This window comes from Rhincodon typus, unplaced genomic scaffold, assembly GCF_021869965.1.
Source record: "Rhincodon typus isolate 14 unplaced genomic scaffold, sRhiTyp1.1 hic_rhity00001630, whole genome shotgun sequence".
Classification (NCBI taxonomy): Eukaryota; Metazoa; Chordata; class Chondrichthyes; order Orectolobiformes; family Rhincodontidae; genus Rhincodon; species Rhincodon typus.
In genome coordinates, this window is record NW_025967268.1 from 117 (window position 1) to 17,328 (window position 17,212).

General features: G+C 39.5%; 1 protein-coding gene across 1 annotated transcript; it reads left to right on the top strand.

The window, feature by feature from the left end:
- Positions 1-419: 419 nt before the first annotated feature.
- On the top strand, positions 420-14,319 carry LOC125481299 (lethal(3)malignant brain tumor-like protein 3; the record flags this gene model as incomplete). The annotated part of the gene is made up of 5 exons (XM_048592666.1): positions 420-491; positions 3,385-3,470; positions 5,281-5,391; positions 9,281-9,395; positions 14,217-14,319. Coding segments are annotated over exons 3-5 (323 nt in total), but the record flags the coding sequence as incomplete, so codon positions are not given.
- Between the last annotated feature and the right edge of the window lie 2,893 nt (positions 14,320-17,212).

Here is a 17,212-nt window from a genome sequence, read left to right on the forward strand (position 1 = left end):
CGATGCATTCCTGAGATGAAAGTGTCTCCTTGTTTAGTGTCGCTACTGGAAGGCATACTCTCCACTTCACCCAAAGACGGGCCTTTTGTCTCAAAAATGCATGGCTAGAAGAGTGTGTCATGAAAATTTAGTAAGCTACAAAGCTGACAAATATCAAAAGACTTCAGCTGTGAGCCATGGAACAAAATCCATGACATAAATCTTGTTGCAATTCTGACGAAGTGGCCTGGACTTTCCTCCGCTCCTCGCTCGGCGTAACTTAATGGAAGTGTGACGCGTATGGAATATGGGGGGGTTTCTGTCACTTCTAGTGAGGTTGCAGTCGTGGAATGTTAGCAGCGGTTTATTATTTACATTTACTTTGATATACATGTTTTAACTTCACTGTGGTGCTACGAATGGTTTGTTTTTCAGGTGTGATGCCACTAGTCCTTACATTCACCCAGTGGGATGGTGCCTGCAGCAGGGGAAAACCCTTACAAAACCCCCAGGTGACTGTCCTCTTGACACTGTGCGTTACGTATGATGGATTGAACAAACCTGCCCTCCTGATGTGAAGCTTTACATCCTAGCATCCCTCCTGGTGATCAGCAGAAGCTGCCACCTGAATTTTAATAAGCCAGAAATCTTGCAAGATTTGTTGATTTGCGTGAGCAGGTTTGGAAAACGCAATCACAACCACAGAATTCTGTGCCAGAGCAGAAATCCATCAAATCTTGTTCCAAATCAGGGAAAAAAAAATGATAGTGCTGTCACCAAAGTAAAAAACGCAGGAACAATGTCTCGTCTCTCAATAGTAATGTTTACTGAAATACAGATTGTGCACTAAACAAGGTGTATTAGACAATGTTGATAAATGACAATGCTGGGGCAGGACTGGGTAAATCTTCCTCTTCCACATGTTCCATTTGCATGATACTAATGTTGAAGTATTTCAGTTGACGTCAGCAAGTGATTTATTCACCAGTATATAAGCAACATCTGTTAGTATATTTGCAGTCCAGCTAGAAAATATTTTCATTCTAGGAAAATTGCAGAGCATCTGAGAAAGTTAACAAAACAAGCTCACATGGAATATCGGGAGAACCAGCCATTTGGATACAGAATTGGCTTGAAGATAGGAGACATAGGATGGTGGTGAGGGTTCCTTTTGAGATTGGAGGTCTGTGACCAGTGGTGTGCCATAAGGATCAGTGCTGGTCCATGGCATTTTGTCATTTACATAAATAATTTGGATGTGAACTTAGGAGGTATGGTTAGTAAGTTTGCAGTTGACACCAAAATTGGTGGTGTAGTGGACAGTGAGAAAGGTCAAAACCGAAAGAACTGCGGATGCTGTAAATCAGGAACAAAAACAAAGTCGCTTGGAAAAGCTCAGCAGGTCTGGCAGCATCTGTGAAGGAAAAAACAGAGTTAACGTTTTGGGCCTGGTGACCCTTCCTCAGAACTGAACTCGAACGTTAACTCAGTGGGAAAGGTCACTTCAGAGAACAATGGGATCTTGATCCAATGGGCTGAGGAGTGGCAGATGGAGTTTAATTTCGATAAATCCGAGGTTCTGCATTTTGGAAAGGCAAATCAGCACAGGATGTATACACTTAATGGTAAAGTCCTGGGAGTGTTGCTGAACAAAGAGACCTTGGTGTGTAGGTTCATAGTTCCTTGAAAGTGGAGTCACAGGTAGACAGGATAGTGAAGAAGGCATGCTTGCTTTTATTGGTCAGTGCATTGGGTATAGGAGTTGGGAGGTCACGTTACAGCTGTACAGGACATTGATTAGGCCACTTTTGGAATACTGCATTCAATTCTGGTTTCCCTGCTATAGGAAGGATGTTGTGAAACTTTGAAAGGGTTCAGAAAATATTTACAAGAATGTTGCCAGGGCCTGGAGGGTTTGAGCTATAGGAAGATGCTGAATAGACTGGGGCTATTTTCTCTGGAGCATCAGAGGCTGAGGGGTGACCTTAAGGAAGTTTACAAAATCATGAGGGGCATTAATAGGGTGAATAACCAACGTCTTTTCCACAGGATAGAAGAGTCCATAACTAGAGGGCATAAGTTTAAGGGGAGAGGGGAAAGATTTAAAAGGGACCTAAGGGGCAAGTTTTTCATGCTGAGTGTGGCATGTGTATAGAATGAGCTGCCAGAGGACGTGGTGGAGGCAGGTACAATTACAACATTTAAAAGGCATTTGGATGGATACATGAATAGGGATGGTTTAGAGGGATGCTGGCAAATAAGACTAGATTAATTTTGGATATCTGGTCAGCATGGATGAGTTGGACTCAAGGGTCTGTTTCCATGCTGTACAGCTCTATAACTGTCCTATGTTGTGTTTTGATTACTGGAAGTCCAACTGCACTGACCAACCTCTGTCACTAGATGGAGCCTGGTCAATCCTAAATCCTGTAGAACAGGTACTGGTACTTTTTTTTAGTTTATTTTGGTTTTCTAGTTACTTCATTATCATTGTAAGAATTTAGCTGTTTGTTACAGGGTGGCATTATATTTCAACCTGGCAGTTATGGTGTGATGTTTTAATGTTTTTCTCTGCTAATGAAGACCCTAGAGAACCAAAACAAAAAAGCTAAGAACTGTGGATGCTGAAGGTCTGAAACAAAAACAGAAATTGTTGGAGAAACTTGGCAGGTCTGGCAGCAAATGTGGGGAGAAGGCAGAGTTAACATTTCTTTTTCACTGGATCCATAATATTGACTGTACTTCTCGCCACAGATGCTGCCAGACCTGCTGAGTTTCTCCAGCAATTTCTGTTTCCTACTAAGCCTAACTTCTGTTTTAATGGACATTTCTGTAGCAATCAGTGCTTCACTTTTAACTTCAATTTAAAATTCTCACCGGTGCAACCCCAATTTCAAGTGAGGACACCCCGTAGTTAATTCTGAAAAAAAAACTGCCTTATCAAATTGTCAGTATCTGATAAATAGTTATAAAATGTTGATGCATATTATATTGCAATTTTGATATTGTAGAAGTGCAGTTGAATTAATGCAAATAGGAACAATTGAGATATTGGTTATAAAAGGCAAAATCATTTCTCTAGTGGTAATCCTTAAGGATATTATAACAGATTTATATTTGGCTGCCTTATTGATATGAGCTTTTAAAATGCTGCAAAATTAGCTTTAGTACCTGATCTTCACCCATTCTTTAATCAAAACTTTTTAGATCAGCTTAAACATTCAAAGTGTGTTTTTGGATATGTAATTAGATACCAGGTGAATAAGGGTGAATAAAAGAGTCATGGCTTACTTTAGGACAAATAGAAAAGATGTAGTGGGATGGCAGAGAGAGAACAATAATATGTGATGAGAGTTATTTGTAGAACTAGAATGTTTAAAGATAAATTTATTTCATTTGCTATAGATTATCATGATCCTAAACGGTTTACATGGGAGAAGTACTTGGAAGAAACAAATTCTCTGCCTGCTCCTGCACGGGCATTTAAATCAGTAAGTAACACAAAATAAATGAATGATGCTGTTCACACAAGTTTTGTTATATCCGATTTAAAAAAAATTTACTTGAACACATTGTCATATTATAAAAGGAAATCACTTTTGACTTTGATTTTTATAGAATAAAAGTAAATGGCAATCTTACAGATCATGTGGAGTTAGGGGTAATGTATTAACTTGGATAAAAGATTGGCTAATGAGTAGGAAGACAGAGTTGCAATAAATGAGTCTTTTTCTGGTTGGCAAGATGTAACTGGTGGGGTGCCACAGAGTTCGGCCCTCAGGCCCCAACCATTTTGCAATCTATATTAACGATTAGGATGAAGGAATAGAAGGTATGGTAGCCAAATTTGCAGGTGACACTAAAATCGAGGGGAAAGCAAAGTTCAATAAAGAAATATACAAATAGAGAACGTAGATGAATTGACCAAAATTTGGCAGATAGAGTTTAATGTGGATAAGTGTGAGATTATCCATTTTTATTGGAAGAATCTAAAGGCAACTTATTATCTAAATGGAGAGAAACTATAGTGCTTCGACGCAGTGGGAGCTAGGTGTCTTCATGCATGAACTGCAGAAAACTAATATTCAGGTACAGTGGGAAATAAGGGACAGCAAATGGAATTTTGGCATTTATTGCATAAGGAATAGAATATAGAAAGCAGGGAAGCGTTGCTGCAATTGTACAAGACATTGGTGAGACCACACCTGGAGGAATGTGTACAGTTTTGGTCCCTTTACTTAAGAAGGGATGTAGGTGCATTGGAGACAGTTCAGAGGAGATTGGCTAGATTAATTCTAAAGGTGAAAGGTTTATTTTATGAAATCAGATTGAGCAATTTAGGCCTGTATTGTCTGGAGTATAGAAGAATGAAAGAAGATGTAATTGAGGTGTATAACATATTAAAGGGAACTGACAAAGTAGACGTAGAGCAATTCTATCCCCCCACCCTTGTGGGGCAATCTAGAATGAGAGGTCATAATTTTAGGATAAGGGGTAGCAGATTGAAAACAGCGATGAGGTGCCATGACCTCTGAAAGAGTTGTGAATTTGTGAAATTCATTAGCCCAAAGTGCAGTGGATTCTGAGATACTGAATAAATTTGAGAAGATAGACAGATTTTTAATTAGTAATGGGCTGAGGGGTTCTGGACAGCAGGTAAGAAAGTGGAGTTCAGGCTGAGATGAGATCAGCTATGATCATCAAGTCAAGTTAAGTCACCATAGTTTTACCAGGCCATACGGCTGCTCTCTCATTAGAGAGGGATGACTGTTGGTGATTTAACCGGAGGGCCACCAAACCTCTGGCGAGGGGAGAGGTAACCGTGAAGGACTCTCCTTCTCAACCTCAGCTGGTGCAGGGATTACTACGCTGTCTGCATCACACTGCTTAGCAAACCAACCATCCCAGCCAACTGTGCTGAATCAACCCCTGCCATGATCATGCTGAATGGCAGAGCAGGCTTGAGAAGCTAAATTAGCTATTGCTGCTCCAAGTTCTTATGTTGGTAAATTTAATTCCCTAGTGTTTAAGCAAATTCTCATCCTGCTCAACTCATGCAGCATCTAATCTAAAAATTAAGAATTGTTCTTAGTACAATGTTTTGTTCTAGAGTAAAATTTGGTGTATTTTTGAATGCGAGTGTTAAGTTCCAATTTTAATATTTTATGTCCGCTATACACAGTTCAAAATTAAAACTTCAGAGTATGGAATTTTACCTATCCATCAAGTCTTGTCAAGGCTGCCTGTGAAAAATAATTTGCAAATCAATGATCTGTATTGTAATGCCCTGTATTGTTTCAGCGCCCCATGCATGGATTTCTACCAAACATGAAACTTGAGGCTGTTGATAAGCGGAATCCAATGCTGATTAGAGTAGCAACAGTTGTAGACACGGATGATCACAGAGTAAAGGTAGGTTATTGCGTATGGAATTTGGATTGTCTTGATGTCGTGTCTGAAATGCATAGTCATTTAGATTGACTTGTGATTTATTAAGTGGTTGTGGTTTAAAAATGGTGAATCAACTGTTTCAATGGATAAATGAAATGAGCAACACAGTTCTGAATCATGCTGATTGACAAAACCTTGTTTCTATCCCTTTTTCACGCTGGATAGAAATGATGGTACTCATTTGAGGTGTGGTAAAATTGACTACTGTTTATAGTCCCAGTTTTGCCATTACTCATTAAATGAAGACAGGATTAGGGGCCTGGTTTGGTTTGTGGCTGAAAGTAAACCTTTTAAAAAGTCCCATTATGAGCTTAATTTTAATAGGCATTGGCTTTATCACAGCTGTTCGGTTACTGGAAAGGACAGCTTTGGAGTCCCACATTCCCAGTCAGGTTGACATTTCAGTGCAGAAGAATAGGATTGCTGCTCTGACGGAGTCTTTTAGATTAGGCAATAACCAGGGCCTTAGCTGTCCCCTTAAGTAGGCGCAACAAACCTCATGCTAATAATTGAAGATCAGCATAAATTAACGTAACTGGCAACTAATCATTTGATTATTTATTTTGATTGTTGTTTATGGGACCTGTGCTGTTTTTTCTTATGTTGCAAAACTGACCACACTTTTAAAAAGTGCTGCATTGGCTGTGAAACACAGACACCTCAGAGTCCTAACAGGTGATATATAAATGCATGTTTTTGAGTGAAACGTGTGATGAATACCCTAGATTTCTTAGAGGTCATTTGAGTGTAATTACTAATTAATGTGTTTTGTGTTGGAGGCAGAACCCATGAGAAGCAGAATTGAGAATGCCGTAACTCATATAGACGTACACAACTCATTAAACCTGTTTTTACTTGAAAGATCAAATGGTTTCTCAGTATCCTAAACCATCGTGTTCATTAATGCACCAATGTATCATTTATTAAAAACAATATATTGAGTACATATTGTCTCTACAAGATCTTGTTGTTTCTCATTTTTGTCAGACCTCCATGTTGGTATTAGTCACTATAATTTTTTTTTACTGTGCTTACAGTGGTGAAGTCCTGTTAACAGGCTCCTATTTTGTGAAATTACAGGTTCTAACCACCAGGTGGCAATGTATTATCTTCATCTCACCAGTTCAAAATGTTTTCTGAATATTGAATATTCATCTCTTTTCTAAGTAGAATTTCTTTGTGCAAAAATAAATGAACTGTTCCACATAACATAATAAAAATTATATAGCGAGTTGCCTTTTTTTAATAAGTTATCATTGGTCCAGATCTTCAGGTCTGTTGGACACCTGACAGAAGAGCCAAGATATACATGTGGACCCCACAAAAGTTCTGACACACTGACCTCTGTGGGAATTGCCCCGGAAGTTTGATCTTCTGACAGGCAATTCTCCTGTTTTCCAGGAACCTTTTTAACTAGAGTTGGAACCTTTTCGGTTTGTTCCAACTTATTTCATTTTAGGAAATGTTAGACAGAAAATTCCTCTTCATCAAGCTGCAGAAAATCTATAGATATGATCCCAAAGTCCTTCTCAGTGACAGCCCTGATTCCCCCACCACCCCCGCCCTGCAACCCCCTGCCTTTCCCCACTGACACCTGGCTACATCATATACCACTAATACCTTGGAATCCCAATTTTCACACCCACCCATTCCAACCTGGCTATCCCTGATCTGGCTACTCATCCAACCATGTCCGTTTACCCACTTCCTTTCATTCACAGTGGACGTTTTAAACTTCCATTACAGCAGTCAGTGCCATAAAAAGGGGCATGTTCAGCCTTCTGTACCCTCCCCTCCTGCCACATAGCTCCACTATAGCGATGAAACTCTTTGATTGAAAGTACCCACCACATTTCTGGAAAAGCCAGGTTTGGAAGACAGCCAGAAATGCAGAGCAGTGTGAGAATGGACATGATTAGGAGAAGAGCTTCCCCAGAAGATTTTGGGGCATGGTTCCTTCAAGGTCTCTGAAACAAACAGGTGTTCCACTTGTCTGAAGCAGCACTGTTAGTTCTACACAAACTTTTGTTTGAAGCACATGTACTGTGCACAACTCTCTTTAGTACCTAAATGGTTAAATTACACTGAGCCTGGATTTTAAGCCCGTACCCACTTCCTGAAAGAATAGGAACTAGTTAAATTTTACTACTGAGTTTCTCTAATGATTCTGATTTTACGTAGTTTTTTTTTTGCTTGCTTCCAAATTATTTTTTTTTTTCATCTTTTTGACGATTTTTGAAAAAAGCGTACTAATTACTGATACCTGAAACGGAAGGGGGTGAAATGGAGAGAATCAGTGTCCTTCCTCATCCGAATTTGATTTTTTTGAAAAAGGAAAATAATTTGAAATGTTGAGTTCAAGCCTTTCAGGAATTTTAAAGAAAGGAAAATGGAAGATTTAAAGCAGACAAAGATTTCCTTTGGTACCCTGCCATCTTCCCAGGGAAGTATGTGTAAGTGGTGAATTGAGTGAGACAGCAAACTGTAAAAAGTTACTGAATGAGAGTGAGCATCAGCAACATGAAAACACAAAAGAGCTTTTTTAAAAAAGCGAGCATATTTGACATAATACGCTCACCAATCCCAAATCCAGATCGGCCATGGCCGTTAGGGATGCTGAGCAGCAAGAAAGGTTGTTTAAAAGGCTAGCCTCCGTTGCTATCTTAAAGCCCTCCAGTCCAACTCCCCCCCACCTTCCCCATTCAATTCTTATTCTGATATATGTTAATACCCCATCCATCCCTGTGGTTCATTATAGCTCTATGCCAACTTAGTGCCAACTCATTCTACCTCCCATCATCATTTGTCCTATAAATAGAAACTAATGTTCTAAATATCTATTACAAATTTCACTGTGTAAGTATATAAGTAATACATATGAAGCATTCTCATTCATAACAGCCCATTCAATACATAATTTTATGTATTACATAATTTCTTTTATGAACAAATAACAGTGTTCATTAACCACAAAGACAGCTAAGAAATTTAACCTCTGAGATGGCAGTAAAACTGTGAACTTTTAGCCCCTTGCTTTGGTAATGATTGCACCATGGACAGCAATCATGCATTAATAATGCTATAATGATAACATTGGGAATTTTGTCAATAAACAGCTGTAGAAGTGCTGGAACAGATTATTTTTCAATTCAGTCGCAGGCAATCTTTTTTTCAATATTTACAGGGCAGTGCATTTAAATAGCTTGCCATTTCTATGTATGTTAATGTATTGAAAAGCAGTTCAGAGAAAGTTTATTCGGCTAATACATGGAATGAGGAAACACTAGACAGACTAGGCATGTATCCTCTGGAGTTCAAAAGAGTCAGAAGTGACTCTTGAGGTGGATGTTAAAAGGATGTTTCCACTTGTTGAAGAATCTCGAACTCGAGTTCGAGTCACAGTTTAAAAATAAGTGATCGCTCATTTAAGATGATAAAGGTAACAAGGAGATAATTACAGCAATTTGTAGCAAAAGGCCATATAAAACTATACTTAGAGAGATGCAGCAGAATACATTGTCAATGAACCCAATTTGATCAAACTGCATTAGAAAGATGAAAGAAGTGTGAATGTTTGGAATTTCCTTCAAAAGGCGGTGAATGCCGAATCTTGAAATGTTTTTAAAAGCGGTGGTAGATTCTTGATTACTAAGCGAATGAAAGATTGTTGGGATAATGCAGGAAAGAAGAGTTGAGGATTAGATCAGCCATGATCTCATTGAAGGGCAGAACGGGCTCAAAGGGCTGAGTGGCCTATTCTTGTTTTTTGTTTATGTTTAGTGAAAAATTCAATTACTCTAATATTCTAGTGTTTTTAAGTTTGACTGTATTCTTCTCATTGTTTATCTAGATACATTTTGATGGCTGGAACTATGATTATGATTACTGGATTGATGCTGATAGTCCTGATATCCATCCTGCAGGCTGGTGTGCTAAAACTGGACACCCTCTTCAACCACCTATCAGTAAGCTCCATCTATGAAATATTTTTCTAATAAAATAAGTAAAAGAAGCTCAACAAAACAATATACCTCAACTTTCCCTTTGCAGATGGCCATTTGTTAAATCACACATCTCTGGTCTCACAAGCAAGCCTCCAGCGTTCCTTAACTCTGATCGTATCCCCAGTGTTTTCTTACCCTGTGCCCAAACGTTCTCTACTGTCTTTGTCCTGTTCCAACCCAAGTAACACCTTGAAGCTTCCAAACTATATTGACAGCTCAGTTCCATTCACATAGTTACGAGGCTGAGGCCCCCCCAACCCCCACATCATTTACATGTCCTCTCACCTGCAGACCATGTTGTTAATTTGATCAGTTATCATTTGGTCATCTGCAACATATTATTTAAATTAGACTATTAAAGTTGGGCTCCTGTGGTGCAGTGGTAGTGTCCCTACATCTGAGACCAGGTACCCATGTTCATGTCCCACTTGCACCAGAGGTGTATAATTGTGTGTCTGAACAGGTTGATTAGAAAATATCTTTTAAGGTTGGCAGAGTATCTATATCCCTGCTTTTGCCTGTGATTGTTTCCAGTATGCTCCCTGGCACCTTCTCCACATCGACAATAACATTTATCTTGTGTAACAAATACATCTGGAAATCTGATAGCTGATGGTTGGCAGTAATATAAGATTATGCTTGATCAAATCACTTGTATCACTGCTGGGTAATGGTCATCCCAACAGGGAAAAACAAAATAATGTTGTTCCAGCTGTGTTTGTGAACGTATTTATCATCTTTTGGGGTATATTTAATATGAGTATAGTTATACATGTTCCCATTTTGCAGTTTTTACGTTTGATTGTGCAAAGTTTGGCCTTTGGCATTGAAGACATCTTGCATCACTATTAAAATTGCAACTCTCCCAGGTTTAATGAAACTGGATAATCTTGGGAAATATTCATAGGCTACTATCTGAAGGTCACTGGCCAGGAGATTGAAAAATAATCATAATGTTTGAACTGACATTTTATTTTGGATAATATATTTTCCAAAGCACATTAACTTGTGTTATATGTAGAAAATATAAGAATAATTTCAGCAGAGTCTTTGATTCAGGATTAACAATATTAAGATAGTAAATCTTGAGGATTCATTATTTCTTGAACTTTGCCATTGTTCAAAGTAATCACAGACTGTATTATCAAACCTTTTTGTTTTTCTTTTGAAGTAGTTTTGGATTCACTGAATGTCCATCTTGAAAGTGAAATATCTAACATACATCACACTTTTGATACCCTGGGTTCTGTGTCACATTTCAAAGGAAGGAGTAACCTAGTGAATGTAGACAATGTCAGCACCACAATATATCTTGATTGAAAGTAGATCTGAACGCATTCAGTGCTTCCTTGTAGAAGTATTTTGCTGTTAAATAAACACTCTGTCATACAAGAAAGCAACAATTAGATATTTAATCATTAAGGCAGCATATAAATATAATATATATAGGATCCAGGTGCAAGCTGTTAGGTAGAGTCCTTATATAAAGGGGATATGGTTGAAGAAAGTCAGAGGTCTGACCTATATTGATCAATAATTGAGCTTGAAGAATCAGTCGTGGTTTAGTTTGTCTTTGTGAAATCATCATTTGAGGACCTGGATTAAATAATTCATTATAAGTTTGGCTGGTGTATGACATTGTACTGGAGATTCGTGGAGCATCGTGTTGAGGGTGTGGTTCAACTGTGCTGAAGGTGGATATCTAAGTCCCAGACTTGAAAAGATGACAATATGTTGCAATGCACATTATTGGAAATTAGAGCAAACCTTCACATTCTGGAGGTCAGATATGTGAACATTCATGGAAGATATGTTCATAACTTGGCCAAACAGATTGATTACAACCTGCAAATCCTTCCAATATACCTATGGCAGGCAGGCAGTAAGTGCAGGGTGTCTTCAGATTGGCCCATGCTTGATATGTGCTAGCTGCAGTGCTGCACCCTTCCCACACTAGAAGAGTGCATACACTGGTTCTTGCCACGGACTCTGATGAAGAGTTGCCGGACTCAAAATGTTAACTCTACTTTCTTCCCACTCATGCTGCCAGACCTGCTGAGTTTCTTCAGAAATTTGTTTTTGTTTCCGATCTCCAGCATTGTTTTACTTTAAGGATTGTAGTGATGCTAACTGTGTCAGCTGAAGCTTCAAACCTGCAACTGATGAACTCTGTACTGGTGTAGCAGTTACGGAAGGCTGTGTGGGGTTCTTGGTGTTCCAACTCCAGATGACTCTGCTGAAGAGTTTCCTAACAGCTACTGACGAGGCGATCAGTGGAAAGTTTAGCAGTATTGTCATGATCATGGGAATGCTTCGAGTTGGAAGAGCTCAAAGCCATCTGGAATGTTGACTTTTATAATCTACATGAACCAGAAGAATTTTTCACTAATATCACAAATTATTTTTAAAGCAAAATAGTTTCAATATATACTATATTTATATTTATGAATGTTTTACAAGCTAATTTTAGCAGCCGTCTTTGGGTTGTTTAATCATGTGACTGGACTTAGCAGGAAGTTTCCAAAGCTTCTCAGAAGTCTGTCAGCCAGACAGTCTATATCTCATGTACTTCCTGATGGAACTGGAATGCTAACTGTTGCGTCGAAAATTGCCTCAGAACTGGATCATTCCCAAAAAATTCTCAATCTGATAGAATTACGTTATCCCTATCCTATAAGATGATGCGTTGATGATATCCCACTTGACCTCTAACAGTTGGCCACTGTCCCTCCACCGCCACGACCACTTCAAGAAGCTTGATCACATGTCTCCCATAGTGTTGAATACAGCTGTCCTTTGCTTGTTCAGTTTTGAAATAGTGGTCACTTAAGGTGTCAATGCTGCTTTGTAGTATCTACTGACAATCTCAAATCCCCTGACTCCTGGCTCTAACTGAAAACTCTGACTCATAAAAAGCAGACAAAGCCTTATTTGTGCTGTCTTCAAGTAGTCCACCTTCATTTGTCAAAGCAGGAATTATATTTCAGCAATATGCGTCATAAGATGCTTGCAGAAATTTTAAGTTGTCTCTGACTCCTGAATTGCCAAGTAGCCAATTAACCACTCCATAAAGAAATTCCAGAATGCTAACTCCAGCTTTGAACTTTGTACTCCATCTTAAAACTAAGGACACTGATAAACTGGTATCCTTGGTTGTTTTGTACTTAAGCTGTTGCTACTTGAATAATATTGTTATTCTTGTTGATCTTCCCTTTGTATATTTAAGTATACCTGTATTGTGAATTTATCTCCCTATCTCCCCACTGTCCCCACCCCTACAACAACACCAACATGTGTATGAAATAAACTCAGCTTCTGTTTTAAACTTTAAAGTAGTATAGTCATTGTCCTTACACAGAGGGAGAGAGGAAATACACTCCACTGTTTACAAAACGGGGAAAAACTAAATCACAATCTACTGACAGTTGATGAGAATAGGAAGAGAGATTTGTTTCAAAACTTTCAATCTGTTTATAGCAGTAATGTGTTTTGTAATTCTGACTTGGTAACTGGTACAGCAATATTAGTGCAATAGATAGCAAGAACTGCAGATGCTGAAGTAAAAGACAACACAGTGTGGAGCTGGAGGAACGAGCAGGAAAGTTGACGTTTCTCAAGATTTCTGAAGAAGGGTCCCGACCAGAAATGTAAACTTTTCTGCTCCTCTGCAGCCTGGCCTGCTGTGTTCCTCCAGCTCCACACTGTGTTGTCAATATTAGTGCAAGTTTTTTTTTTTGTTTATCATCGTTGGCTGATTTTCAATTAGGGAAAAACCAAGACATTGTCTATATGGCTAATGACATGACTGCAAACAAGTTACTTCTTTTAATCATCCTTTAACAGACAACATCCATTAGGCAAAACAAAACTAATCATATTCTATTAAAGCTATAGTTTCTTCAGCTAGAAACACACAAAATCTCTTTCAATGCTATCTAGAAGCAGAATAATTGACATGCTTTAATGAAGCTTCCTTTACTTAATTTAGCAGTTTAACCTAACATGTTCTCTCGCACAAGCTGGTATCAATGTGGGATTATAGTTTCCCATTTGTCTACATTTTTACAAGTCTTTGGCATTCATTTAGTTATGATATTTAAATGAGTGAGAGAGAGTGTTAGATCATTCAGCTTCTGTAAATCTTTGAAAGCAGTTGAACCTGCAGGCACAGTTTTTAGTCCTTTCCGTTGCTTGATAATCTATTTTCCTGACTCCTACATGGAACAAACCTTTCTGTTAGACGATGGATCAAATCAAACCGGTTTTCTTCCTGCCGCTTTTCAAAAGAACTGGAATATATTTCTGAAATCCAAAGGGGTGTACAGAGATGAATGAAAGACTCTGAAAGGACAGTGCCTTGATTATCCTCCAATGTCACAAGTGACTTAACAATTGAGTCAGGTGAGCAAGTGGTCCATATAAAACAGGAAGATTTCCAGTCTAACTCACAGCTTCTTGACAGTGGTTTAGCGTTACGTGGCATAATTCCTCTGATTTACAGAAAGGAAGATTCATGCTGAATTTGTTTTAACGATTTGTATTGGGTATTTCTGTTTGGAGAAAAATGCAGTAGAGTTATAAAATGTAGAATATTCTGCCAGCTCAAAAGAATGAGTCTTATTTTTGCTTTCTGAATAGTGATTACATTCAAAGGAGTAAAAGCTAATATACTTTTCATTATTCAGTCAGAATCTAAACCCTGATACTGCATGTACTGCACTATAAAAATGTTGATTGACAGATTGTAGATTTAACAGTTGGATTTTTTTTTGCTGCAAACAGGCCCATTAGACTTGGTGGAAGCTTCTGAGCAAGGAGGATGTCCCACTCCAGGATGTAAAGGGATTGGACATATAAAAGGAGTGAAACATTCAGGTCATCACAGGTAAAAGAGCAAACTATGTGTTTGAGAGAAAAGGAAAAATAAATCTACTTCCAATATATTCATGTTCAATATGGTGTGCCAGATATTTTGAGCACAAAATGTAAGCTGACATTTTATTGCAACACATGCACAGCAGCATACAATCAAAGTATCCATCTTTCAGATGAGACCTTAAAGCTGCGTATGTTGAAACCATATATATGCATGGTATACTGCTTAAATTTACTCTTCCCCCACCCTCCTGATTCTGCTATGCTACTGAACTCCTCGTTTCCACAGTGTTTCTGTTCTGCGCATGTGCAATTCTTTTGCATGTAACACCATCAGAATTCTGCATAATGCTATAGAGATTCTAGAATTGTGCACACGTACAGTTACATGCAACATTGGGTGTCAGCAGACACAAAGGATGTAAAAACAAATTTCATATTTCAGTTTTGAGGATAAGCAGGGGATTTATCCTGGTGCCCTGGACTATATTTATTACGTGACCAACAGCCTACACGGTTTATCTGATCATTATCACATCTGATGCATGTAAACAGAATGTCATCTTTCTACATGACAGCACTGGGTATACTTCACACTGTACTTAATTAGCCAACATTTCAGGTTATGAAAGGCACTAAATAAAATGCTAATATGTATATTATCTGTGTCTTGGTAATGTTATCAAGTGGAAGTTGTTGTATAAACGGCACTCTTATTTTATGTAATTTTATTTAATAGCATGATGATGTAGAAAACTGTAATTTGGTCATGCAATTGAAACACTCTAGTGACATTGAGCATAATAAAATTCATTTTATCAAGAGTGCAGAGTAATTTGACCAGGCTTAATAGTAATATGCATTGTTTGCAAGCCAGTGAGGCATCGGTGATAATTGGTATGTAATTCGCCATATTTTAGGAGTTTTTAAGGCAATGTTCTGAAGGAAAATTGCTTTCTATCATTTAGCTTTTTTTTTAGTGTCATCCTTTTAAAACAAAGCATTTATAGTATGCTCAGAGAGAGTAGGAACTGCCGATGCTGGAGTCTGAGATAACAAGGTGTAGACCTGGAGGAACACAGCAGGCGAGGCAGCATCAGAGGAGCAGGAAAGCTGACGTTTCAGGTCTGGACCTTTCTTCCGAAATGGGGGAGGGGAAGGGGAAGGGGACACTGAAATAAATAGAGAGAGGGGGAGGCGATGATGGAGGGTGGATATCCCGCAACTCATCCCTCACACCCCTTCCCTGCAATAACAACAAAGATAGAATTCCCCTCGTCCTCATGTATCACCCCACCAACGTCCGTATTCAACGCATCATCCTCCGCCACTTCCGCCACCTGCAATCTGACCCCACTACCAAGGACATTTTTCCCTCCCCTCCCTTATCTGCCTTCCGGAGGGACCGCTCTCTACGTGACTCCCTCGTCTGCTGCACACTCCCCACCAGCCCAATTACCCCCGGCACTTTTCCCTGCAACCACAGGAAGTTCTACACCTGCCCCTACACCTCCCCCCTCACCTCCAGCCCGGGCCCCAAGAAAACCTTCCACATTAAATGGATGTTCACCTGCACATCTGCCAATTTGGCATATTGTATCCGCTCTCCTCTACATCGGGGAAACCAAGCGGAGGCTTGGAGACTGCTTTGTGGAACACCTACGCTTGGTTCATGACAGATGACTGCACCTCCCAGTCGCGAACCACTTCAGCTCCCCCTCCCAGTCCTTGGACGACATGTCCATCCTGGGCCGCTTCCTGTGCCACAATAATGCTACCCGAAGGCTGCAGGAACAGCACCTCATATTTCACTTGGGAACCCTGCAGCCCAATGACCTCAATGTGGACTTCACAAGCTTCAAAATCTCCCCACTCCCGACCTCATCCCAAAACCAGCCCAGCTTATCCCCGCCTCCTTGACCTGTCTGTCTTTTCTCCCACCTATCTGCCCCTCCCACCTCACTGACCAACCCCCATACCAACTCCCTACCTATACTCACCTTTATTGGCTCCATCCCTGCCTTGACCTGCCCATCTTCTCTCCACCTGTCTGCTCCTCTATCCACCTTCCATCATCGCCTCCCCCCTCTCTATTTATTTCAGAGGCCCCTTCCCCTCCCCCATTTCTGAAGGAGGGTCCAGACCCAAAACATCAGCTTTCCTGCTCCTCTGATGCTGCCTGCCCTGCTGTGTTCATCCAGCTCTACAACTTGCTATCTATTTATAGTATGCTGTTAGTTTCTTTATTGAGCATAGCTTTTGACTTAAGTGTTCCCTTATCGTCGGATTTATATGCGATATTTGGATTATTTGATGATGAATGAAACCAAGAAATCCTAGCTTTTGCAGTTCCACTGATTTAGAGGAAGTTGGTCTCACCAGATGTATTTGTTATTTAATTATTCTTTCATGCAATGTGGTAGTCTCTGGTAAGGCCAATATTGTTACCCATCCCTGACTGACCTTGAACTCGGTGCCTTGCGGGGCTATTTCAGAGGAGTGGTGAACTCTTGTGTTACTGAGGGTGTGGAATCACATGTTGATCAGACCAGGTAACAGTGATAGATTTTCTTCCTAAAGAACCTTGATAAACATAATGTGTTTTTACAACATTCAGTGGTAGTTTCATGGCCATCATTCCTGAAATTAACTTTTATCCCATGTTGGGATGTGCCCATTAATCCTGGCGTCTAGAGATATTGTGACTTTCTCCATGGCAACATCAAGGTGTCATAATTTTAGGCAAGATTTCTCCCTCAAGTGTTGACAATTTAGGTTATGTCATCAAGGACAATAGGAAGATTCCACCCCTGTGTATTAAAGCACCATCCAACGCATCATCCTCCGACACTTCTGCCATCTGCAATCCGACCCCACCACCAAAGACATCTTTCCTTCCCCAC